Source organism: Centropristis striata, chromosome 6 (genome assembly GCF_030273125.1).
Source record: "Centropristis striata isolate RG_2023a ecotype Rhode Island chromosome 6, C.striata_1.0, whole genome shotgun sequence".
Lineage (NCBI taxonomy): Eukaryota > Metazoa > Chordata > Actinopteri > Perciformes > Serranidae > Centropristis > Centropristis striata.
The window spans coordinates 38,782,947-38,809,614 of NC_081522.1; the positions used below are offsets into that span (position 1 = coordinate 38,782,947).

General features: G+C 38.7%; 1 protein-coding gene across 2 annotated transcripts; it reads left to right on the top strand.

Moving 5' to 3' along the window:
• Positions 1–1,597: 1,597 nt before the first annotated feature.
• On the top strand, positions 1,598–22,823 carry ticrr (TopBP1-interacting, checkpoint, and replication regulator). Of its 2 annotated transcripts, none has more exons than XM_059335327.1 (22): positions 1,598–2,595; positions 3,014–3,052; positions 4,486–4,723; positions 5,260–5,495; positions 6,859–7,093; positions 7,679–7,817; positions 7,930–8,057; positions 9,380–9,574; positions 9,692–9,837; positions 10,621–10,721; positions 10,979–11,072; positions 11,491–11,573; positions 12,875–13,105; positions 13,240–13,327; positions 14,363–14,441; positions 14,606–14,737; positions 14,992–15,082; positions 15,210–15,268; positions 15,543–15,820; positions 16,788–18,948; positions 19,672–19,803; positions 22,238–22,823. In XM_059335327.1, exons 1-22 carry the CDS (start codon positions 1,960–1,962, stop codon positions 22,354–22,356), a joined length of 5,640 nt encoding a protein of 1,879 aa, XP_059191310.1. In that variant the 5' UTR covers positions 1,598–1,959; the 3' UTR covers positions 22,357–22,823. The 2 variants fall into 2 exon arrangements, with proteins under 2 accessions (XP_059191310.1, XP_059191311.1); XM_059335328.1 differs by having other exon boundaries at positions 19,675–19,803.
• Positions 22,824–26,668: the final 3,845 nt, after the last annotated feature.

Here is a 26,668-nt window from a genome sequence, read left to right on the forward strand (position 1 = left end):
TAAAAGATAAAGTTCACCCCCAAAAAAACAACACATCAGCCTATACTACCCTACAAAGCCTAACTGCAGTAACTACATTTTTGGTCAAAATTGAGTTATAACTATAAATGAACTCCTTTATTTCTGTTTTTATCCTGTGACAAAGTTTTAGATTTCAAATTTGTTTCATTTCAGAGAAATAATGATATAAAAACCACAAAATCCAACTCAAAACCAAGCAGTAATTGCACTTACCACGGTCTGCTTTGGATATATATACTAACTTAAACATAAAAATAATAGAAATGATACGTTTATATGATAGGGAAATTATTATCTGGATAGTGATGAAGTAAAAAAGTGAGATAAAATTATATTAAGACTAAAATATAACATTTCTTTACAATATTAAGTCTAAAATTTGCACATCTTTGAATAGAGTTGTTAAACATTTTTAAATACATTTATAACAAAATCAATTTGAAAATGTTTATTCACTGAAAACAAAATATAAAAGCTGAAAGAAGACAACAACATTGTTGTTACTCCACTCTGTTTGTGCATCACTATTATAACCTTTTACAGCGATGCAGAAGCTACGTTTTTGGGGTCAAAGGTCAAATAACTCATCATGATTTTTTTTCTCTCATCATCAATACATGTAGAAATAAGTGTCATATCACTTACCTACCTATAACCCATTTGGCTGGCCAGTTAAAACACGTTGAAAAACTTTAAAGCAGTTGTAAAGCAGAGAAAGTTTAAGCAGATGGAGTAAATGTTTTTAGAGTAAATGTATTTAGTTTAATCATAGTTTAAAAACAATATTAGAACATGAGCATTGTAGCAAAGCAACTTGCATGATTAATCTATAAATGCACAGAGAGGGAACATACACAGTTAGTGAATTACGCATGCATGGATAGTGACCTACGTCAACAGATAGTGACCCCCATCCACAGAGACAGACAACAGAGACAGAATAACAGATTATTCTAACATTAGACTGATAAATAGCAATCAGGTTAGACAGAAAACATTTATATTTGATTTTGAGGTGAACTTTCCCTTTAAATCAAGCCTTAATCGTAAGATATTCAGGCTGTATAATTTGAAGATGTTATACTGTTTATTTTTGATTGTTATATATATGCAAACATTTACTTTGAGCATTAAAAAGTGGAAATCTATGCATGCACTTCTGCAAAACTTGTGCAAGAATAAAGGGATCAGTGGTGCCCTGTTGGTGTGTATTGCACAATAGTGTACAGTAGGTAATGTAAACTAGTATCTACGCAATAAAATTGGACCACTGATATCTAAAGTACTAATATTCCGATTTATTTCTTGGCTCACAAAGTTACCAGTTGTTTTTTTATGTTTAATGTTGTGCAACTAGCAGCTTTTAAAAGTTAAATGTAAGTGGTTCGTGTTAAGTCATGTTTTGTAGGAGTCAGTCCAAGTTTGATTGACGGTGGATTTGCCCAATAAAAAGTTATCATGAGACTTGTGACCAATCACCTGCTAGCTTACGCCTCGTTTCTAACCAATTAGAGTGTTGTTGATCCGGGTTTTAACGAATCACAGCGAAGGGGCGGGCTCCCGTTCAAGGAGCGCGAACGGTTAAGGACGAGAAAATGGCGAAGATAGAGAAGTTGAGGTGACGGCTGAGACGTTACATGGAAACTTTAAACGAGTTTGACACCTAAATAAGATTCGGTGTGTCTCTTTTCGACATTGGACGTCAAGTTAATCACAAGAGCGAGCGGTAAAGATGTCAAACGCGTCGTAGCTAATTTTAAATCATGTTAATTTGAGTAACGGTAGCTCGTCAGGTAGCTAACGGTAGCTAACTTTAGCAGCTGGTCAATGGCGTCTCTCTGCCCACACACAATGTAACCATGGGAGACGGCGGAGCAACGGCTGTTTTTTTATGACGTAACGTGTAACGTGCATAACGCATAACGTGCAGTTGACGTCATGGCTTTACACAACCTGGTTTTTATCATCGACTTGGATCATGGAGGTCAGGATCCAGGCGATCATCGTGACGTCACGAATCATCTCATCAAACGGGGAATATTACAAACTCTGCTGCACTTTGGCTACAAGTATGGGTTTGACAAAGTGCGCTGGGGTTATAAGTTCTTCCAGTCCAGGACTGGCCGCAATGCAAGCCTCATGTCCCGGGGATCAGACTTCAAGGAGCTGCGGCACAAAACTTTCGAGGACTTCGAGCTGGAGTTTGAATCAAAGTTTGACTTTAAGGATAAACCATGCCCTGCAAGGCAGCAGCAGCAGCCCAATCATTCTGTCCAAAATGCACTAAAAGAGACCCTGCTGGACTTCCAGTGGGACCGGCCGGACATCACCTCTCCCACCAAACTGTCCCTGAGGCCGCGGAGGTCCAGCCGGGCCGGGAGGAGCAGCAGCAGCGTCTCCCAGGAGGAGGAGGTTTCAAACACCGGGAGGAATGTGGTGTTTGTTGTGTCTGAGTGTCCCAGATCCAGGTCGCAGCTGGTGGACTATGTTTCTCTGGGAATCCGGGACCTGCCTGCAGATGTGACGGAGCACATATTACCCAGAGGGCTGCACGACATGCTGGTTCAGAGACAGGTATAACAGATAACAGATATAAAAAATCTTTCCTGCCACATGCCATCACACTGTACAATAACAAATAATAACCTGGTTCATTACATACTGTCTATGCACTTTATGTGTTTTTTATGCACACTGTTCATTGCACCTTATTTGTTTCATAGCACCAACATTTTTATACTGTATATTCATATTTATTCTGCACTGGAATTCTATTCCACTCCTTAATACATACTCTTCTTTAGACACTTTATTTTTATTGTATTTTTATATTTTATTGCTTGAAGTATGCCTAGGTTGTTCTTTTTATTTAATTGTGCTGTTATTGTCTCTGTGTGTAATGCTGCTGCTACGCTGTAATTTCCCAGCTTGGGATAAATAAAGTATATCTATCTATCTATCTATCTATCTATCTATCTATCTATCTATCTAGGTGGTGCTGCACTGGCTGGACACTAGATCACAGGTGCAGGTGAGTCCAGCACAGGGAACTGTACGTGTCAGATAGTTTCATTATGTTAACCCTTTGATGCAACATATAAACACCTTCTAATGCACAACATGGGTCCAAAATGACCCACAATTCATTTCCCATCTTATTTCATGCTGGCTGTGTGTTTGAATATCTTTTTTATTTTATTACAACAGATCATTAATTATATCCATTTTTCCTTCCATACTTTATGAAGAAAAATAGTTTTTGTATTATTACGTCAAGTTTACACACATGGGTCAGAAATGACCTTGTGCATTAGAAGCATAGTGATACAAAAAATGATACACTAAATTAACAATTTGAGTATATGTGTAACTGTTTGTCTTATTTTTAAGGTTTAACTTTAAAAGAGTTGTTAGAACCACCAGATTACATTGGAAAATCACATATTTTAACATTTGAGACTAATTAGAGCCAGCAAATGATAATTTCCATGGGAAAAACACCAATTTAACAAAATAGGATGGTTAAAATGTTGTTTCTTCTTTGTCAGGTTTTAAACTGGTGATTTGATTTGATTGATAAACACCTTCTAATGCACATGGGTCAAAAATGACCCTGTGCATTAGAAGCGTAGTGGAAAAAAGGGGTTTTATTCAAAAAGTAAGAAATGAAAACTAAAAATGAGGATGTATGATGATCAAAAACAAGTTATTTGAGGAAAACCTGCAATACTGACTGATGAAATTAATTTATTGCAAAGATATAGAATATAAAAACATAGTCGGGTCACATTAGACCCATGTTGTGCATCAAAGGGTTAAAAAGAAGGCCGACATTACTATGGCAAATATCTCTAACATTCAACATCTCCCAAAAAAACAATCTAGACTGAATAAAAAGTGTAGAAACATAAATATGAATACTTGTGTACATGTAACATGTGAGAGTTTTGGTCTTTTCAGTCATTGGATATCAACTCTTTTGAGCATCTATGAGAGATTTATTAAGGATGTGTTTGACTGCACCCTCCACCATTCTCATCATCATACCACCAAACTAGCAAATACCTTTAGGAATAATGATGTTCACCCCTCCAGCAAAAATGCATTAATGCTTCTCTGATGGCTGGTGTTTGCCTAACACAAAACCAAAACACTTATTTTTTGCTTTTAACCCACCTGTATGACCCTTATCCACAGTTACTAGGATCAAAAACTTTATTTCTTTCTCATGTGGCAGAAAGAGGATTGAGCATCATTTAGAATAAAACGCTTGATCAAGGCATTAACGTAAACCATCCACATTCTCTCTACAGTTTCACCAGTCAGTGTGAATTTTAGAATGGCTTTTAACATCCACTCATTAGTTGTAGGTTGTTTTAATGGCTACAACCTGCCAAAGTAGCCATTAAAACAACTTCCCTTTTCTACTGACATAAGCAACTTTGATCTTTTGTCTTGTTGCAGGTGACGAGGTGTGAGGATCACCTCGGCTCTGACAAGCTGTCTGAGCTCCTGTCTCAGCTGGGCGGCAGAGTGATCCCTGTGGTCGCCCTGCTGAACCTCTGCTCCGCTCCAAAGCCAGACTCTGGCTTCAGGAGGGAGACCTTCACATTCAAGTCCAGCGTTGGATACCTGCTGTCCTCTGAAAGCCTCCACCGCCTGGCCTTCCCTGTCGTAGGCGGCGTGCTGCGGTGGGAGCAAGGTTGGTGACATGGAAATTAACTCTTATCACCTGTTATGACTGAAACAGGCCTGGGATAGTACAGCTGGTAAAACTTACAGAACCTAATAATAGTGAGACATTACACTGTACATCCTTTTTTCCTGAGCTTTTTGTTTTTTACCGCAGATGAAGAGAGAACATGGACAAGTTGCTTTAAACAGTGTAAAAAATGAAACATCGTGAAGACAAATTCATCTGAAAATAAATAAACTACAACCAAAACAAATAAAATAGACTTTCAGGCTCTGTTAACAAAACATTGCACATTGAGATAATCATTATATATTATATAATTTTATTATTAAAATAACATTAACAGCTGGAATGGCTGCCTGTCAAACATATGCAGCTTTACTTTGAAGCCATGAATTAATATAATATTGCCACGCAAAATATTGCGATACTGTGCTGTATCTTTTTTCCCACAACCTCTAATAGAAATCGAGCACAGTTTACATGACGTTAAGAACGATCTGCTATTTTTCATGTGTGTTATGTTATTCTTCATCCTCCAGGTGAGCGGACTCAGAGCTGTGGCGTCCTGGTTGAACCAGTGTCCCGCAGACAGAAGCTCCTCCCAGAGCCGGTGGACGTGTGTCTGAAGGGAGTGCTGCAGGGCTGGGACGACTCCTCGCTCACTCAGACCTCCACAGAGTCCTGGGTGCTTCAGTGTTCCAGCAGCAGTGAAACAGAAGCTGCTGCTGCCTTCCAGCACCTCCTCTCAGAGCTGTCTGCTCACGCTCTGCACATGGTGAGACAGACAACACAACAGAGCTGTGTTCCTCATCTTGTTTCATTCATTCATACAGCTGACCCAGTTAAGAGCTGCTGCTGCTACAGGGAGCACATGTGCTCTAGTGATCAATAGTCCTGTGTTTTCCTTTGGAGAACATGTATATTTAGTGCTTTTTTTGTTTGTCGTTAATGTCATGTGTCGTTAATGCAGAAGTAGGGAGCGCCATACACTTCTGCAACAAAATATAGAAAGTTTTCATTTTCTATATTCAGTCTGTTTTGTTTTTACATGATACAATTAACATACAGTCTTGAAAAAAATATTAGACCATTGTTTTCTTCAACTTCTTGTTCATTTTAATGTCTGGTACAACTAAAGGTACATTTGCTTGGACAAATATATCGATAACTACAAAAATAGCTGATAAGAGTTTAATTTAAGAGCTGATATCTAGACATTTTCATGGTTTTATTGATAATGATTTTGGTTATTATCAAGAAAACCATCGAAAATGTCTAGATATCAGTGCTAAGTTGTACCAGGCATTAAAATGAGCATATGAGCAGATAATATAAAAAAAAGCTAAACTTTGAGATTAAAAAATAACCAACAACAAAAAACAAAAAAAAACCAGTAGAGTTTTAGTGCACTTCACAGCCTTTATGTGCAGATAGCACCATCTCCTTGTTCCTTCATCTGAGAGAGAAAAGGTAAACTTGCACAAATAACAAATAAATAAAAGTTGAAGTGCATTTCCCAGTTTTTGGCTGTTTCAGAGCAGCCTGCAGATATATGTCTGTAGACATTTGTCCTGAACCCATTTAAACCGGGAAAGCATTACTGCATTTCTACCATTAAAGCCGGGGGCGCTCTTGTGTTATTCTACCATTAAAGCCGGGAAAGCGGATACGTCGTTTTGTAGTATTTGTAGTTTTTTCCACCTATTTTCGGTCTCTTGGCCAATGAAATGCATCAGAATACATGTGGGAGTGTCGCAATGCATCATGGGACTTTTCCAGAACTGAAATCATGGTGAAGACGACTATAGCGGAGGGAGCTCAGATATAACAGCTATAAGCTCTCAAATACTTTTTGAATTTCATTTCTATCTGCTACAGAGGCTGAACAATCTATTATTTAGTAGGAAGAGTTGACACTTTCCAGAAAAACTTCAGGTTTTAGGGGCTTATTTTAAAATCGCCCAGAGGTTTTACAGGCATTTTTTACAGCCGTTTCAGGCCTAAATGGGTTAAACAACAGACTGATTAATCCGTCTGTCACAAGTCAGTTTCAGCACAAACCTGCCGTCAGATAGCAGAAATAGAAATCTCCTTCTTTCTGAGTACATTTCATAATCTTCCTGTGCTTGTTCTCCCAGCTCTCTGAGGTGAATGACGGCGGCCTGGTGCTCTCGGCCGTCCTCTCCCCGCTGTCACACACCACAGCTCTGCTCAGCGTCCTCCAGGCTGGAGACACGCAGCACCAACAGGTCCTGACCACCGGGACCACCGAGACCATCGCAGCAGAAACCTCCGCTGAGCTGCCAGAAGTTGTGAGCAGCGTTCTGGGCGTAGTGTACGACATCATGGAGGAGGATGGTGACGCTGCTGATGGTGAGGATGAAAGACTAAAGTTCTGCGTCTAAAACAACAAATGCATATTCAAAATTGTGGGATATGCAATGAAAACAGTGATACATTAGCCAATTATTTAATTTATTCAAAGTCATTTTGATTAAGTTGTGATATGATAAAATGGAGCCATGTTACTCTCATCAAATTATAACCCGGGGAAACCTTTCTACCTGAGTTTATCAGTAAACACACACATCTCCAAAGTGAAAATCACATGACCAAAAGGTTTTATGTTGACTTGTAACTATAAAAATGTACAAATTCACTGGTAACTTTGAATATACTTGAAGAAGATGGTGTACTATTCCAGTTTTCTTCTTCTCATATGTGGTGGAATATGACTTTTTTGTATTTTTGTGCATTCTCATTAAATCACTCCTTGTAAAAGAGTTTTTGCTCTCAGTTGCCTTTCCCTGTTTAAACACATTTAATGTTTTGCTGCCACTAATATTTGCAATATTCATTATAACTTTTATTTAAATGGTAGCAGTATAGTTTTATTTTCAGTGTGTGTAGTGTTGTATTTCTAGCTGTTGAGCACTATTTTGTGTTTTAATCCCTCAGACCAGCCAGTGGAGCCTCCGGTCCCTGAGTGGGCTCAGCAGGAGGTCAGTCACTGCTCCCTGACAGCAGGAGTCCTGGAGAGCTGGTTCCCTCAGTCAGACCAGTCAGGAGTCAGCTCCCATTTAATGGAGTCAATGAGGTAAGAGTTCAAGCCAGAAAGATTTAAACACAAAAGGCATCAAACTCAAGTTAAAACAAACTCCTTCTTGGCACAAAAAGTGACAGCTGGCCGGATGTTTTTTTTTTTCCAGGTTGCTGCATGCAGCGCCGGAGCAGAGAGAGGAGGAGGAGCTGTCCCTCCTGCAGCAGGAGGTGATCACTGGTCTGGCTGAGTTGTATCAGACATCGCGGGGTGGAGACGCCAAGAGGGGCAAGAAACGTGAGAAAGCCTCATCTCTCATTTTTATGCATATATTCAAGGGTGTATATCATGGGTCTCAAACTCGCGGCCCGCGGGCCAATTGTGGCCCTCGTGATGATATTTTGTGGCCCCCACCTTGATATGAAAGTTTATTGTGAGTTTTATATGAATGGCACTTTACTGTGTTGTGTGTGGAAGGTCCCTTTAATTACTTATTTTGGTAATTTTGTGTCTTTTTAGAATTATTTTGTGTCTTTTTAAAATTATTTTGTCTTTTTTTTTTGTTGATAATTTTGTGTCTTTTTTTGGTAATTCTGTGTCTTTTTTGTCATTTTGTGTCTTTTTTTTGTAATTTTGTGTCCGTTTTTGGTCATTTTGTGTCTTTTTTTGGTCATTTTGATACTGCCTCCAGCGGCCCCCAGGTAATTTGAATTTGAGACCCCTGGTGTATATTCTGCCCTACAAAGTCTAACTGCAGTAGCTAAGCAAAGGGTTAAACTGAGAAAAAGTGCTTTCAAATTTTTTTTTACGTTTTTTAACTGGCTGCCAAACTGGTTATAGGTAGGTCAGTGATATGACACTTATTTCTACATGTATTGATGATGTCATTTTTATGCTCAAAAATCATGACCATTTATTTGACCGTTGACCCCAAAAATGTAGTTACTGCACTCTGGTTTTTGCTGTAAAAAGTTCGAATAGTAATGATAAACAGAGTGCAGGAACTACAATGTTGTTTTAACAATTCTATTCAAAGATTTGTGCATTTTAGACTTGATATTATAAAATAATGTTATATTTTAGTCTTAATATAATTTTATCTCGCTTTTTTACTGCATCACAATCTAGATAATAATTTCCCTATCAAATAAACTTATAATTTCTAATATTCTAGTATTCACTATTCAACACAATGAAGAAATACAAGACTACACTGTATCACAGTCAAAGTTTAGCTTTGGATTTCAGTTGGATTTTGTAGTTACTGCAATTTTTACATTATTATTTCTCTGAAATAAACCAATATTGAAATCTAAAACTTTCTCACAAGATAAAACGGACATAAAGGAGTTCATTTTTAGTTATAACTCAATTTTGACCAAAAATGTAGTTACTGCAGTTAGACTTGGTAGGACAGTATAAGTCATACAATTTTTTTAAAAAGTATAAAAGTTATATGTAGGATTTTGGGAATCATCAGCTATAATTTTATATATAAGTTAAGTTTTAAATTGTGAGAAAAGGGGAGAAAGTTTTCAGTTTACTCTTCGTCTTATTGTGATTTTTGACCTGAGGAAAGTAGCACAAACTGTTTATCTTTTCCCGCCTGTGACCTCCAGGTGGCGCCCAGCGAACGCCGGTGAAGCAGAAGATGAAGACCATGAGCCGCTCGCTGCAGATGCTGAACGTGGCGCGGCTGAATGTAAAAGCCCAGAAGGAGGCTGAGCAGCTGGGGGCCGAGGGCCGGGGCCCCGAGAGGCCGGGGAAGAGACGATCACATGACAAGAACAAATCGGGAGCAGCGAACACAATCAGTCAGTGTCTCTTTCTAAAACTTTACTACACTCCTGCCAAAGTATATAGGCGTGTTATCAAAACTCTACCTTTTGATATAGTAACAAATCAAAGATGTTTCTTCTCCCTTTGTCCAGGTTTCAGCAGCGAGGAGGAGCTTCTGTCCCATCTGAAGTCCAGCTACGAGAAGACGATAGCAGAGAGAGACGCGTCCCTCGTCTCTGCTGTCCAGCTGCTGCTGCTGGCTGTCAAAACTTTCCTGGCAACAGAATCAGACCTGCAGGTGAGACACGAGGCAGCTTCCTAACCCAACCTGCTTTCATTGTTACAGCAGAGTGGTTTTATTATTTACTGGTGCATGGATTGATAAATGCTTATGCTCCACCATTATGGATATGCAGTGTTTCCCCTAAAATTATATTAGGGGGGAGATTCTTTCTCATTTAAGGTTACCTTTCCTATAGAACAGGTCTATATCTTGTCCTTTTATTAAACAAACTAAATATCATGTCATTTCTGTCTCTACGTGGTTGACGTGTACAATTCTCGTCTGCTCTTTGTATTTTGTGCGGTGGAGTTCTGCCTCGATGCTCGCACACATGCAGTTTCCCAATAATTACCTTAACTGTGGTGGCCCCCTATAGTCTAATTTGCTGCTAATTTGCTGCTAACGTCACATTTCAAGCTACTTAAAGTTGCTTTAATCACAAAAAGCTTAACTTGGAAGACAGTGTGTTAACAGAATCCACCATAGAATTTACAAGAAGACTGTCAAAATAAGATGCCTTAAATAAAACCTAGAAGAACCCTTATTCTCTTTACAGTTATTAATAAAATATGCCATCACTAAGATAAATGTATGTGATGGAATAGAGGCACTAACATTTTGTTAGTTGTTACATTACCAGATTTTTTAGGTTCACATACTTAGAGTAGGAATAACGAAATGTTGATATAAGATGCAGAAACCTTTCTTTTCAGGGTAATGAAAGCATCACATAAATGCATTAAAATATAATCAAATAATTTGACTACTTTGCATTATAAACTTTTCTTTTCTTTGCAGGTGAAGACCTCCCTGTTTGTCCAGCAACATCTCCTCAAGACCAGCAAGTCGATCAGACAGCTGCACGGCTCGGCAGCTGATGTCGACAGTAAAGTCAGAGAGTGAGTTCTCCACCTTTTATTTGTTTTGTCTTATTTTTACAGTCAGTAAAACATGTAAAACTCATTGACAGCCACTCTAACACGTGTCTGTGGTTATAGTGGCTCTCACCCAAGAGTGAAATGCAAAGTTGTATATCTCTTTGAGGCAGGACATCACTGATAAACATTCTCATCGTTCTTTATAAATAAAGGTTAATTCTATTCTGAAGTGAGATTAGCTGTATTGAGGTTTCAGTAACACATGTTTTCTCCTCTAGCTGCCAGCTTCAGGTGTTGCTGAGGCTCGAGTTGTGCAGACTTTTCTCCACGGAGCCGTCTGACTCACTGGATGTGGATCAGATGGCAGAGGAGGTGAGAAGCTCGATATTGAGTCACTGGTGCAACCTTCTTTTGAACATTATTTTTTAGAGTATGTAGTTAAAAACAAATACTTGCCATACATGAGATATGCATGAAAAATAGGTGTTTCTCTGTCATTATTTGGCTTGTTTTTATTGTTCACTGTCTTTGACACAGTGAACAGAGTGACGTGTGATATCATATCAACAGAATCAGGCCCTATGAAATTGACTACCTCCATTAATTACCCCAAAAGGATAAAATATCCAATTGTATTGTAATATTCCCACATTTAATATGTCTTTATTCAATGCCCAAAAACATTTTAACCAGTAAAGGTTAGTTTTTAGCTTATGTCTTTATGTCTGTGTTGTAATTGAACAATAGAGCGAACATAAAAATGTAAATTCGTACCTCTTGTTTCCCTCAGGTGGCTGAGATGCTGAGGATAATCTCCCTGAGTAAAGACCCAGTTTTCCTGGCAAGGTTCCTTGAAGACGAGGTCCTCCCAGGGTGAGTGTGTGCTGCATTTCCCCAGATTAGAACAAGAATCTGAATGATAAAAGCCTTGCTATAAATACATGAAGTTTTGTTTGAAAGTAAAAGACAAAATCGAAGTACTCCTTGTTGGTGACATTTGTAGGAGTTGATTGTTGGGCCATAGTGTTACTTTATATTTATTTACAAATTCATGATCTAGAGCAGGGGTCTCAAACTCAAATTACCTGGGGGCTGCTGGAGGCAGTATCAAAATGACCAAAAAATACACAGAATTACCAAAAAAGACACAAAATTATTTAAAAAAAGACACAAAATGACCCAAAAAGACACAAAATGACAGAAAAAAACGAAATTACTTAAAAAAGAAACAAAATAGCCAAAAATAGAAGCAGAATTACCAAAAAAAAGACACAAAATTATTTTAAAAATACATAAAATTACCAAAAAAAGGTGGGGGCCACAAAATATCATCACGAGGGCTGCAATTGGCCTGCGGGCCGCGAGTTTGAGACCCCTGATCGAGGGTTTCTTGCTCTTAACCCTTCTGGGCCGGTTCAAATTTCATGCACACTTGCACTGCTTAGCGCATAAAATGTTCTCAAAAAAAATTATACATTATTTTACTTTCATTGTACTGTTTTTTTCCCCTTACATCTGACCTAATTATTGATATCAAACACTAAGGGATTTTTGAATATTTTAACTGTTTATATACCAGGTTTCTGTCATGATGCCACAATTTTTATAGACCTGGCTGCAATTACAGCTGTGTAAATCTTTTTTTGTCATGAGTTTGTCATATCTCATCTTTGATGTGATTCTAGATGACCCATGTTCTGATTTATTTGAAGCCGTTCATGCTTGTGTGTATAAATCACATGTTTTTTCTCTATATGCTGAATATGGTCAAAATGAGTCAATCTGGTGGAAAGTAGTAAAAATGATCAATCCGAAGGCCAAAGCCCAGATTGACTCCAAGATTTAATAGAATGCATGTTTGATGCTTTTAATGTAAGTGGGTTTCAATGGCTCAACCTGAAGAGTAACTATTGTTTGTCCACAGTGTATTTTAGCCTTTTAGCCTCCAGCTGAGCTGGAAATAACAAGACACATTACAAATACACATTCTGGCCAAAATGCATGCCAATTGCATGAACACAGCCAAAACTATTAACAAATGAAGAATGAAAAGAACGTAAAGTGTGCCCAACCTGCATCCACATTAATTGTAATAAGAAACAGTTATTTTAAAAGTGCCAAACATTTCATTTATAGTTGTTGGAAACTAATAAAGTCTGTCTGTGTGGTGGCAGGTTCCTGACCGCCGTCCCCAGAGTGCTGGCAGACGTCTACCACAGTCTGGGCACGCAGCTCCCCGAGGCTCTGGTGGCCGTTCTGCCTGCTGACTTCTTCAGCGACGAGTCGGTGGCCAAGGACAGCGTTTCCCCTTCAGCCTCCTCCCCTCCTCTCTCCACACACAGCCTGCTGGCAGACGGCAGAGATCGCCTGCAGGATCTGAGAAACCGCTCGGCCAACAAGAGGAGGTGAGAGGAGGCTGGACAGACACGTGTTTGGTTACGGAAAATGTCTGAGATGGAACTGCGTAATTTAGCCACAACATATATGAAAAGGTGTATGTCAGGAATTTAAATTAAACATTTTTTGTCGTGTTTTCTAGGAGTGGGATGCTGACTCGTCATCGCAGTATGACTGAATCATCACAGAGTCTTCGTCAAATCGAGATCCCCAAAAAGACAACAAGAGCTGTAAGACAACCACAGATAGTCAATACCTGATATGATTGATTACTGTGAGACTTTGGTCAGCTATCATTGTCATAGTTTATATAACTGTCGGGAACTTTCCTCTTTTAATTGTGTTATTGATTGTCTAAGGCAGTGGTTCCCAACCTTTTTCTTGAGGGACCCACATTTTTTTACTATTGTAAACTTTGGCGAACCCCCATTGTCCATTGCTTGTATGAAGCCGAACTCAATGTGACTTTCATGGTACCCTCTCTTTTTCTTTTAGAGATATTCAGCATTTTCGTCTCCCTGACGCTTCGCCATTTTTCCATTAGCTCTGTGTTTCTGTTGTTAGGTGAGGTTACCGCCAGGTGAGGTTACCGCCAGGTGAGGTTGCCGCTAGGTGAGGTTACCGCTAGCTGAGGTTACCGCTAGCTGAGGTTACCTCTAGGTGAGGTTACCGCTAGGCGAGGTTGCCACTAGGCGAGGTTGCCGCTAGGCGAGGTTGCCGCTAGGTGAGGTTACCTCTAGGTGAGGTTACCTCTAGGTGAGGTTACCTCTAGGTGAGGTTACCGCTAGGCGAGGTTACCGCTAGGCGAGGTTGCCGCTAGGCGAGGTTACCTCTAGGTGAGGTTACCTCTAGGTGAGGTTACCGCTAGGCGAGGTTGCCGCTAGGCGAGGTTACCGCTAGGTGAGGTTACCTGTGCATACTGCAGGAGTTACACGTCCTTATTCTTGTGATATAGCCTTTATTTTTAAACTTTTCTATAGTGATTTTTCTATTTAAATAAAGGAATACACATTTAATGTAGCCCTTATTTAGTTGTTTTTGTCCTATGAATTAAATGCTGACTCATCGAAATTTAACACATTAGATTTATTACATCCCTTAAAATCAGGAGGGCTTCGCGACCCCCCGTGGATCCTTGGCGCCCCCCTGTTGGGAATCACTGGTCTAATGCTCACTGTGTTCAGATGGCATTTGCAAATATGTTATATGGTAATTTTAGCTGTCTAATCCAGATTACTTCACCTGCTTTATTGTGTTTTCATCAGTCCAAATCAAAGATCAGTGTTCCTTTGGAAAAACCTGCTGTTGAACCACCGCCTCAACCCCAGAAACAAGAAACACAAGGTATGTTCTGTTTTATATCCACCTTAGACAGACACATCCTGCACAAAGTACCTAAGCAACCCAAAGTCTGTCTTTCCAATAAACCATAACTTCTGTAGCTTTGAATTACAGAATAATTCTGCTGTCCACTGTTTAATGTCGGATCGTGTTCTTATCGTCCACAGAGGTAACGAAGGTCAGAAGAAACCTGTTCAACCAAGAGATGGTTTTCCCCTCAAAGAAAGCCAAGCTGCCGAGGAGCCAGTCAGTGTCGGCCGTGGAAGGAATGAAACGCAAGAGATCTCGCGAATCTGAAGGTAAACAGTCATTATTTGAAAGGGAAAAAAGATGAAAATGAAGGAATAAAAGCTGACTTTTCATCTGCATGAGAGGAAAACCTTTTACTTTAAACACGGATATTTACTGCTGTAGTCACAGAAAAAAAAAAGTTAAGTGTATTTTATAATTATTGTTTGTTTGCGGTGGTAGTTTGTCCCACCAGAAATGCATTTAAATGATCTGTTTGTTTATTTTGTAGCAGTTTACCTCAAAGGAATTTCTTCTTTTTCAGAGAGGCACAAACTTCTGACAAAGAAGGTGTGTGAGACGCCGCTCCACAAGCAGGTGTCCAGCCGGCTCCTGTACCGGCAGAAAATGGGACGGTATGTTTTTATTTTTGAGATTTATTGATTCAGTAATTATATTTATTATATGTCCCAAAAATCCAATCGAATCATCTAATTATTGTAACCTGAAAATGTTCCCTGTTGTTGTGTTTCTGTTTTTAAGGAGTTCTGTCGCTACTGAGGAGTGTATCGTAGAAGAGTCACCAGTCAAACCTGCAGAAGGTATTTTACTGATTTTTGTTTTTGTTTCTTTAATGAAGGAAAACAATCGCAGATACAAATGCAGCAGGAGTCTTGTTGGTTTATGTTATAAAGCTGATTATATTTATTTTAAAATGAACAAACTCTAATTAACTTTGAAACAAAATAGGTTATACTATGCATTAACTTAATTTTGCACACAGCAGTTGACTTCATTTACATATTTATTTAAAACATTTAACGTATTATGTTGTTTCCATCCCTTAATTGACTCTTTCTTGGCTTCTGGTTTCAGACCTGAGAAGAAGCCCGAGGCTGAAGAAGTTTGCTCGAAGACACTCGGACGTCTTCTACTCAAGTTCTCAACCTCGCTCACGTAACCTGGACAGAGCTCTGAATGCATCCCAGAATACTCTCAGCGACGGAAAAATCAGTGGGATTAACGTGAAAACAGTTCGGTCTCCCATGCGTCTTCTTTTTGGAGCTGCTGATTCCCCGACTCGTCCGTCTGACAGGTCCTATTCAACCAGAGCCACCAGGTCACGGCTGTCTACAGACTCCAGTGTCTTTGAGGTCAGTTTACTTTTTAATAATAAGGTTCATTAAAATAAATCACATGCATTAGTAGCTCTACGACCTAAATAGTCTGTGTCTGCAAATAGTTCATTTTACTGCCAAATTCTTAATAAAATTTCTACATTTTTCATGTGCAAATTGGTGCAAAATGAAAAAAAGCATCTTTATTTTAACATAGTTTTCCTGCATGTGTCTGCACGTTAATGTTGTATAGCACTGTTTCACAATACAGTCATGGAAAAAATGATTAGACCACCTTTGTTTTCTTCAATTAATTGCAAAAACCCCCCCCAAAAAAACAAACAACAAAAATGGCTGATAAGAGTTTAATTTAAGAGCTCATATCTAGACATTTTCCATGGTTTTCTTTATAACTATTTTGTTTATTTTTAATAAAGCCATGGAAAATGTCTAGATATCAGCTCTGAAATTAAACTCTTATCAGCTAATTTTGTTATCATATTTGTTCAAACAAATGTACCTTTAGTTGTACCAGGCATTAAAATGAACAAGAAATTGAAGAAAACAAGGGTCTAATTTTTTCCATGACTTTATGTGAAGACAACCATTAAAATCCATTGACAGCCACAGAGATATTCAACCATATTCCCATCTTCCTAATATGCTGAAATATCTCTTTTCTAGTCTAGTGACTTTTCAGGATATGTACTATAACAAAATACAATAACTGTTCATGCAGGGGTATAATGGTATTGTGTCTTTCCATCACATTAAAGTCTGAATAAGGTGCAAATCATATGTTATAATAACTATATAGCATCCAGAGCTAAAAAAAAAAAAAAAAAAGCAGATACTGAACTTGCATTTTCTATGGCCAGAAACATGACTCCAGAATAATGAAACCTGCTGGATGTGTAATAGAAGAGTTATAAGTTGTTTCCTCTGCCCTCCAGTGGCCAAATAATGTTAGGTTAATGACTTTTTGTTTGTGTGTTTGTTGCAGAGTCCAGTTAAAACTCCAACAAAGTCCCCCGGCAGACGTGGGAGGGCCTTGCAAGGGCCTTCCACACCCAGAACACCCAGGACCCCTCGAACCCCTCGAACCCCAGGGTCCCCCAAAACCCCTCCTCCCTCCAGGAAGCGTGTTTTCTCTGCTGCAGAGAGTCCTGTGGCAGGCAGCTCTCGGGACCTGGGCGTGTCTCTGAGAGGAAGTCCTTTCAGGTCTCCAGCCAGACAGACTCTGGTGGTAGAAACACCTACGAAGGAGAGTCCCATGAGGAGCCCTCTGAAGAGTATTCTCAGGACTCCGGTCAAATCTTTGGCTGAATTCAACTCCCCCTCTGGATTACATGTTCTCAATAGCCCCGTTTCCAAGACTCCCAAAAAGACCGTCACATGGTCTCCATCCCCTCGGAAACGTCGACCTGCAGAGAGCGGCGCTGATTTCAAGGTGCCAGAGTCGCCTCGTGTGGCCCCTCGCTCTTCACAGAGACTCTTTAAAACATCCACCGCGTTCAGTAGTCCGGTCAAAACCACAAACACTAAGAGAGACGTTTTCAAGACCCCAGAAAAGACTGCAAATACTTTACAGGAAAGAACTCTGAGGTCTACGGAAAAACTTCTCAAAACGCCTGAAAAAGACCCAGTTAATCGCCTGGAGATGCCTCCTCCACAGTCCACACCTCCTCTAGACCGCCACGTCTCACCCAAACCCAACACTAGAACTCAAACCAAGACCCCCAGCCCTCCTCACACGATGGCTACTCGCTCTGGAAGAACTCCAGGCAAAAGTTCAAACATTGCGTCCCCATGTAAGACAGTATTAACGCCAAGAAAAGGTTCTGCTGTTCCAGAAAGGGCCGATACTTCAGTGAAGTCTCCGGTAAAGTCCCTGACAAGAACGCGGCCGGGTCAAGGCGCCGGGACCCCCAGACGTAACTTAAGATCCCGGTCTGGTGAGAACGTTCCCTCCAAGCTGAACACAGAATCCACTGAGAACTGTGACCTCGCGGGAAAGAACGTGCAGTCGGATAGAAAAGAAGAAGTACAAGTTGAAACTTCCCAAACATCCGACTCCAGTTCTCACACAGACTCTCAGCAGTTTGACTCGTCTCAGTTGGCGTCCACAGAAGACGACAGCATGGACATCGTAGATGCTGCAGTGGTAAAGACGCAGTTCAGCGGAGGAATCAAGATGAACATCAGTTTTTCACGGAAGCCCTCAAAGTCCGGTGAAGACTTTTTGTCGGACGCCGTCTCTCCTAAATCACGTGGTACACCTGGTCGGAGCTACGGCTTCCGGAAGACTCCAGACCGCCAACAGCGAGAGGCCGCCGCTCGTTTAGGGTACGGAAATGATTCTCCTCGGTTTTCAACCCCCAGAGGCCCGGCAAGACCCAGTAAACAAAAGGGCCTGGGTACTCCGAATTCCCTGACCTACCAAGTAGAAATGGAAATGCAAACATCAGGACTTCCAAAGCTCAAATTCAAACGCACGGACTCCATGAGCACGGGCGACTCGGCCTCAGACGGAGGTCCTCGATCAGGAACTCAAAGCCCTTTAGTTGGTGTGAAACCTTCCCAGCTGGAGAGCCCTTTGGCCTTCTTCTCCAAGCACAGAGACCCTGGATGCGTCTCGCCATCCGTCTGTACTCACGGCACCCCCGCCAAGAGCACGCCCGGGAAAGGTGGGAGCGTCCAGACTTACATCTGCCAGTCCTACACGCCGACTCGCCATCCTGCAGGAACCATGTCTCCGGTGGCGGTGGCAGACACCATTCCCCTGACGCCGTCGCCTCAGAGCATGGGGAAGGCCACCCCGGACAACCTCAACAGCTGGCCTCGCAGGAAGAGGGCTCAGGTGGGAGTGGTCGGGGGCAGAGACCGGGGCCTGAAGGGGGAGCCTCTGCTGGTCGAGCTGCTGGAGGAAGCTGAGCTCGGTGTCAGCAGGTTACAGGACGTTGAGGACACGGAGGAACCCTCAAACAACAAGGCTACAATGTTAGGTTTCGCCTCTAAACAGTCGCCCCGAGTTGGAGCCGACGCTTCTCCTCTTTCTCCTCTGGAGGACTTGAACTGGATGGAGAAGCTGGCTCAGCAGGCCGACTGTGATCCTCAGAGAGCCGAGGAAGACGTCGTCTGGGCCGCTGGAGACGGCAAGTCAGGTCAGCAAAACACATTACAAATAAGATGCTTTTATTGTTGATTTGAAAGAGCTTCAATATATTCTGACCAAATATTTAGTTTGCAATGATATGAAAATGAAGCAGAAGAACATTCACAGATGTAAAGCTGTGACAGGGACAGGTGCATCTCAATAAATTAGAATATCATGGAAAAGTCTATTTCCAGTAGTTCAAGTCAAACAGCCCCAACCAAGTATTGAGTCATATAGATGCACAGACTGTTCAGAGGCCAACATTTCCATATTAAACAGACTTTTTAATATTGGTCTTTTGTAATATTCAAATTTTTTGAGACACTGAATTTAAGGTCTTCATTAAATGTAAGCCATAATCATAATAATTAGAAGAAATGAAATACATTAAGACATGAAATGTTTCATTCTGTGTGTAATGGATCTATATAATGTGTTATTTTGCCTTTTTGAATTGAATTACTGGCATAAATAAACTTTTCTATCATATTCTAATTGATTGAGATGTACCTGTATATTGTTGAGTAATTTTGCTTGATAAACGACTGAAATTAAATATGGTTTAAATGTTTTTTTGTGTTTTTGTGACAGTTACCAAAACATGGACACTTTTTGAGCTGGAAAAAATGTTTAAATGATTTTTGATTTTAGTGATATGTGAAAACAAAATGATTACCTGAAGTTACTGAACAGAATTGTTATTTTATCGCTCTTGTTTTCTCTGTTTCAGCAGCAGCGACTCCTCCCAGCTCTAAGGTGAGGAAGCCGGTGACAGCCAGTGGGATTTTGGCGCTCACCAACTCTCCGTTGTTGTTTAAGGGCAGAACGGGCTCTGCTAGTAAGAGAACGCCAAGTTTTAAAGGTAAGCTGTGCTCTGTTTGCTTTACAGCTTTTTGACAATTAATCAAAGGCTCTATGTTTGAGCCATGTGTTAACAAAACATACTTTCACATCTACAGGACAAAAGGCTTTTTATAACCAGGTTGGGCATCATTTTGATTTTTACAGTTTTGAATCTGCTCATCAATTCTTGTTCTGATCATTTCTGGATTTTATTTCTTTGAGAGGCCAGATGATGCAGATAACATGCTAAATTAATTTGGATGATTTGAAACTAGTGATTGAGACCATAAACTCATGAGGAAAATGTTATAAATTGAATGAAAAGTAGGGTGATTTTCCTAAATTTAGTTCGATTCAGAGTTCTTTCTGCAGCCAGTGGAGTCGCCCCCTGCTGGCCGTTAGAAAGAATGCAAGTTTAAGCTACTTCTGCATTGGCTTCATTTTCCAGACCCTGATGACCTTTATATATTCTCAATAAAATGCATTAAGATTAGAATTTTAATGCATATTGGTGTAAGAACTGTAGACCAAATTCATCAGGACACATCAGACCAAATGGGCTCCAAAAATGTTTTAAGTATCAGCTTTAAAATCTCGATTTTGGAGGGTAAAACACATGGTGTGAGGAGGATTAAAACAAGCTGCAGGAATTGTCAATACTGAAGTTTTACAGATAATTAATGTATTTCTTCAGGAAAAAGAAAAGTTTTAGTTAAAGTACACAAGAATATGACCATATTAGCAGCGAAATGTAGTTTTTTTTTACTTGTTTTATATAGTAAAAATGTAATGATGGTCAGTTTTTGTTTGGCAAAAACACTAAAAAGGGCACCACCTGCATGTGGGAGTATGGTCATTTACTCATTGATTTATATGCAGTCAGACTTCTTTCTGCAGCCAGTGGAGTCGCCCCCTGCTGGCCGTGAGAAAGAATGCAAGTTTAAGCTACTTCTGCATCAGCTTCACTTACCAGACCCTGATAAATACAGCAAACCTGACATTTCCCTTATTAAAAACTAACAAACCTCATTATTGCATGTGCTGGGGCACCAGTACACAGTCAATTTTTTGCATTTATCAGCCTACATGTCACCACATCGTGTCCTCTTTATTTTAATGACATCCTGAAGGTTCTTCATTACATTTTCTCCACATAAAGACGCCCTAGAGGACACTTTGTCATGTTTACTCTATCATGGTAGAGTCCTATTTTTTATGGCTATTATTTAGGCTAGACTATTATTTTAGGTTAGGCTATTATTGGGTGGTCTACAACTAAGATGACCCTTTATTTTATTGTTATTAAATTTAAAAAATGTTTATTTTGTTTTGCATTATACTGCAAGACACCTATTTATGCATATGCAAAAAATAAAATAAAAAGGGCACCACCTGCATGTGGGAGTATGGTCATTTACTCATTGATTTATATGCAGTCAGACTTCTTTCTGCAGCCAGTGGAGTCGCCCCCTGCTGGCCGTTAGAAAGAACGCAAGTTTATGCTACTTCTGCATCAACTTCACTTTCCACACCCTGATAAATAAAATATTTATTTATTTATTAGGATCCCCATTAGCCATCACTCCGTTGTGGGAGTAACGGCTATTCTTCCTGGGGTCCTCAAACAGGACACAAATGAAATTCATAGTAAAAACATACAGAGTAACAATTAGAATCTAGAATCTCTGGCAGTTACTAGAAAAAACTACAATATTAAATTCAATAATTTACCAAAAAGTGGAATACCGATTTACAATTCAAAGAAATTATTAAAAACAGTTTTTAAAACATACAAAATCAATACCCGGCTTATGAAACAGAAAAACAAAAGCTAACAAACACAGCCAATAAACCAAGGTTATAATAGTTTTGGATTTTTCATTAGTTTTAGTTTTAATTTCGTTGTGAATTTTTGTTTTCAAATTCAGTTAGTTTTAAGAGTGAGTTTTCTAGTTTTAGTTTAGTTTTTATTTTTTGAAAATGCTTACTTTTTATTAGTTTTAGTGTTAGTTTTAGTTTTTTGTAATGGGCTATGTGTTGGGTGCCAGATTCAAAGTGGTCATAATAAATTTTGCCTTTACTTCCTTTGGTTTATCATCTCAGCCCCAATAAGGTTATTAACTGTTTTGAATCCAAGTCTCAGTAAACATATTCACCATGTGTTGCATGTTCAAATAAAAACACTGAATTATGAATGAAAAAAGTTGACAAAAACGAAAACTAAGGACATTTCCACTATAATTTTAGTTAGTTTTGTAACCACGCAATACAGTTTCAGTTAGTTATCGTTTTTTTAAAAACTCTAGTTTTTATTTTTATTTCAGTTAACGAAAATGTTTTTTCAATTCTAGTTTTCGTTATATCGTTAGTTTTCGTTAACTATAATAACCTTGCAATAAACCTGACATTCCCTTTACTAAAAACTAACAATCCTGATTTCCTGGACGTTGCAGATGAAGCAACTTCAGGGCGGAGAGTGGAAGCTGACGGAGGGGACGTCTCTCCCTTCAGCCAGCCAATCAGACGCTCCACCACAGGAAAGACCTACAGCAGGAAGAGGCTGCTGCCCTGAACCACACAGCTCAGTGTCTGTCCACTCACTCTCATCTTTCTCACACTCATTCTGTCTGAAGGCCGATCTGAAAGATGCTGTTCAAGCACCACTTGAAAGACTCCGCAGACGAATGAATGTCCCTTTCATTCTCCAACACCAACACTTTTTAACCCCGACACCTTCTCTTCTGAGCAGAGGCTTTTATTTTAACCAGGACGTTTTAAGATCACAGGAAGCTTCAGCTCTGTGCGTCTAAAACGGTTCCTCTTCATGATTTTATCATTAAGTCTTCGTGTTTCTGCACGGAGCCTCGGAAGCTAAAATGCTGGAATTTTACAATCAAGTCTAAAGTCTAAATACTATACATGTTTATTTATTAGTTTGTGTTTTTTTTTTTCCGTGAACTTGCTTTTAAGTAAAAGGGAAGGGTTTGTAAATATCTTATGTTGCCAAAGTCTTATGTAAATAAATATCAGTTTTCTCAATTAAGTTATTGAAAATGTTTTTATTTTAACCCTATTCTCTCTCACAATGAGAGTAGAAACCCTACAGCAGCTATTCTCAACCTTGGGGTTGGGACCCCAGTTGGGGTCGTGAGATGATTTCTGGGGGTCGGCAAATCATTTTGGAAGTCAGCTCTGTCTCCACTGTGTTAAAGTGTTCATGTGTTTTAGTCTTTTTGGTCATTTTGTGTCTTTTTTTTTTAAATTTTGTTTCCTTTTTTGGGTAATTTTGTGTCTTTTTAGGTCATTTTGTGTCTTTTTTGATCACTTTGTGTCTTTTTTTTTTGTCATTTTGTGTCTTTTTTTGGTCATTTTGTGTCTTTTTTTTTTGGTCATTTTGTGTCCTTTTTTTGGTCATTTTGTGTCTTTTTTTGGTCATTTTGTGTCTTTTTTTGGTCATTTTGTGTCTTTGTGGTCATTTTGTTTCCTTTTTTGGGTAATTTTGTGTCTTTTTAGGTCATTTTGTGTCTTTTTTGATCACTTTGTGTCTTTTTTTTTGTCAATTTGTGCCTTTTTTTGGTCATTTTTTCTTTCTTTATTGTTAATTTTGTGTCTTGTTTGGTCATTTTGTCTTTTTTTGGTCATTTTGGTCTTTTTTTTTAGTCATTTTGTGTTTTTTTTTTTGTCATTGTGTGTCTTTTTTGATCACTTTGTGTCTTTTTTTTGTCATTTTGTGTCTTTTTTTGGTCATTTTGTGTCTTTTTTTGGTCATTTTGTGTCTTTTTTTAGTCATTTTGTGTCTTTGTGGTCATTTTGTTTCCTTTCTTTCGGAAATTTTGTGTCTTTTTAGGTCATTTTGTGTCTTTTTTGATCACTTTGTGTCTTTTTTTTGTCATTTTGTGCCTTTTTTTGGTCATTTTGTGTCTTTTTTTGTCATTTGTGTCTTTTTTTGGTCATTTTGTGTCTTTTTTTTTTGTCAATTTGTGTCTTTTTTTTTTAAGTCATTTTGTGTCTTTGTGGTCATTTTCTGTCTTTTTTGGGTGATCTGAACTGTGCGTGTGAGATTGTGTTCAGTGAGCGGGGGTCGTGGACAACATGCATGTTAAATTGGGGGTCGCGACTCAAAAAGGTTGAGAACTACTGCTGTACAGTAACAAACTAAAACTTTTCTCTTTCCTGCACAGACTTTCCTCTCTTTGACTTTTATAATTCGACTTTATCAGCCACGAGCAAATAAAAGGAAACCTGACACTTTGGTCAGCTGATCAAAGGTCGATTCTCTGAAAGTCTAAAACTCTTGGTGTGCTTTCAGTCGGAGCTACGTTATTGATTGTTGCTCAGAGGAAGTTACATTTTAATATCTGCTGATTATTTTCTCATCTGATCAGGAACTAGATCTCATTTCATCAGAACAGCTAGTTGTCCTGGGCGTGTATGAATGAACACCATTATTACTCATGAGATTACCTGGAAACCAGCACAGAGATTAAAAACAAACACGTTAGATAAGGAGACGCACCTTTTCAGTGTTCCGTATCGCTGCCTGTTCATTTTGGCACGTACGATGCAACTGAAACCATTTTATTCAGTAGAAAAAAGGTCTTTATATATCAGATATTTTCATATCTCGTATCACAGTAAGAGCAAAAATAAAGTATTTGTGTGCATTTGACCATCAATTAATTGTCACACCATTTTTAGTGGTATGATACAATATTTTCACAAGTCACAATACATTTGCGGTGTCTTAAATGTGTGATAACATATTGTGTTTTGTTTAACTTTGTTAAACTTCACATTATGTCCCCAAAGAGTCATTTTTATTACAGCAAAATGTGATTTTCAAGCAGACAGCACGGTCATATAAACTTCATAAATGTCATAAAACGTCATTAATGCTGCATGCACCTGCAAAATTACTATTTAATTTTTATTTGTATTTAATTTCAATGATGCAAGTATGAAAGTAGTATCCAAAACTTTCATTTTTTATTTGTAATTATAAAAATCCCGTTCAACTTTTGTAGTTTTCCAGCAGGTTCAGTCTCAACACTTCAGGGAAGATATTCGATATTATAGAGAAGAAATATTGCTCCATGTTTCAGCAAAATTTAAAACCTGGCATGATCTAGATATCTGACTGAAAATGGCTTCACACGCCTCACCTTCACATGCCCACTTTATACTAATGCCTTGCAGTTTTTTGCAAAGTTTTGCAATATTTTGCATGGAAATATTTTATCGATACATGGAAGTCAAGTATCGGCATTTTATGCTATTTATTATTAATCAGCATGATCAAATCCTGCATTTTAGAATAGGTGAAACGAACATTTTCACTGCATGCTGTGTCCATTTTTTCCACGGCCTGTTGGTCATCATGTAAGGCAGGGGTCTCCAAGTTGCGGTCCGCGGGCCAATTGCGGCCCTCGTGACGATATTTTGTGGCCCCCACCTTGATATGAAAGTTTAATGTGAGTTTTATATGAATGGCACTTTACTGTGTTGTGTGTGGAAGGTCCCTTTAATTACTTTTTTTTTTTAGTAATTTTGTGTCTTTTAATAATTCTGTGTCTTTTTTAAATAATTTTGTCTTTTTGGTAATTTTGTGTCTTTTTTTAATAATTCCGTGTCTTTTTGGTCATTTTGTCTTTTTTTTTTTAGTAATTTTCTGTCTTTTTTTGGTATTTTTGTCTTGTTTTTGGGTAATTTGGTTTGTTTTTTTAAATAATTCTGTCTTTTTTTGGTAATTTTTTGTCTTTTTTTTTTTAAATCATTTTGTGTATTTATTTTTTTTTTATTTTGTCTTTTTTGGTAATTCTGTGTATTTTTTTCAGTAATTATGTGTCTTTTTTTGGTCATTTTGATACTGCCTCCAGCGGCCCCCAGGTAATTTGAGTTTGAGACCCCTGATGTAAGGTATTGTGTTACAGTTTGCTTCACAAATATGTTTTAGGATATAGTAACGCAGAAAGGCTGCTAAATACTTCTGCTATCAACAAATGAGTCACACATTTGTATTTAAATTGAATCAATTTGTAGAAATGTTACTATTTATCAATGTAAAAGGAAGTTACATTCATCGTGTTACAATGTTGTAAAACAAAGTCCAGCTTAGGTGGATTTATCGTATAGGCAGTTTAAATTCCCAGTAAAACGTATTATTCCATCTTTTCTTTCTTGGTGCAGCTGTTTGAAGTCCAGTGGAGCAGAACGACAGTATTCAGCATCCAGTAAATCCTGCTGTGTTGTAAACTAATTCCATGTCCTGCAGAAAGGCAGCGTGAACTTTGATCTGAGTACTGTATGCCCACTGTTTCCTCTTTAATCCACAGATTACTGAATGATCCTGTATAAGGAGCTCAGACCTGAATATCAGACAGAATGGCCTCTGTGTGGGAGCTGCAGACTGGACCACAGGTTTTAATGATAAAGTTTTATATTTTAAAAATATGTGAGATTAGTGGTAGAAATAGAACAAAGCAGCGTGGAGCCCTACTGTAAATTTACCTCTAAAGTTCTGGCTGTAAACTCCATGAGGCCAGTTTCAGTTTGATGATGATATACCAAGTAAAACTGGAGACAAGCTCAAATAGATTCAGTATCAAATGATAGAACTGGATGGAACCCTCTTATATGGTAGATTTGACACCTTTGGTCACATTTGTAACATTTCAAATTCTTTATTGAGCATGATAGTGTTTTGAAAGTAAAAAAAAAAAGATTCAAAATCACATTTTATGTTGGACTAAAGGACTAAAAGAGACACAAAATGACCAAAAAAAGTGACAAAATTACCAAAAAGGACACAAAATGACCAAATAAAGACACAAAATGACAAAAAAAGTCACAAAATGACCAGAAAAAGACACTAAATGGCCCAAAAA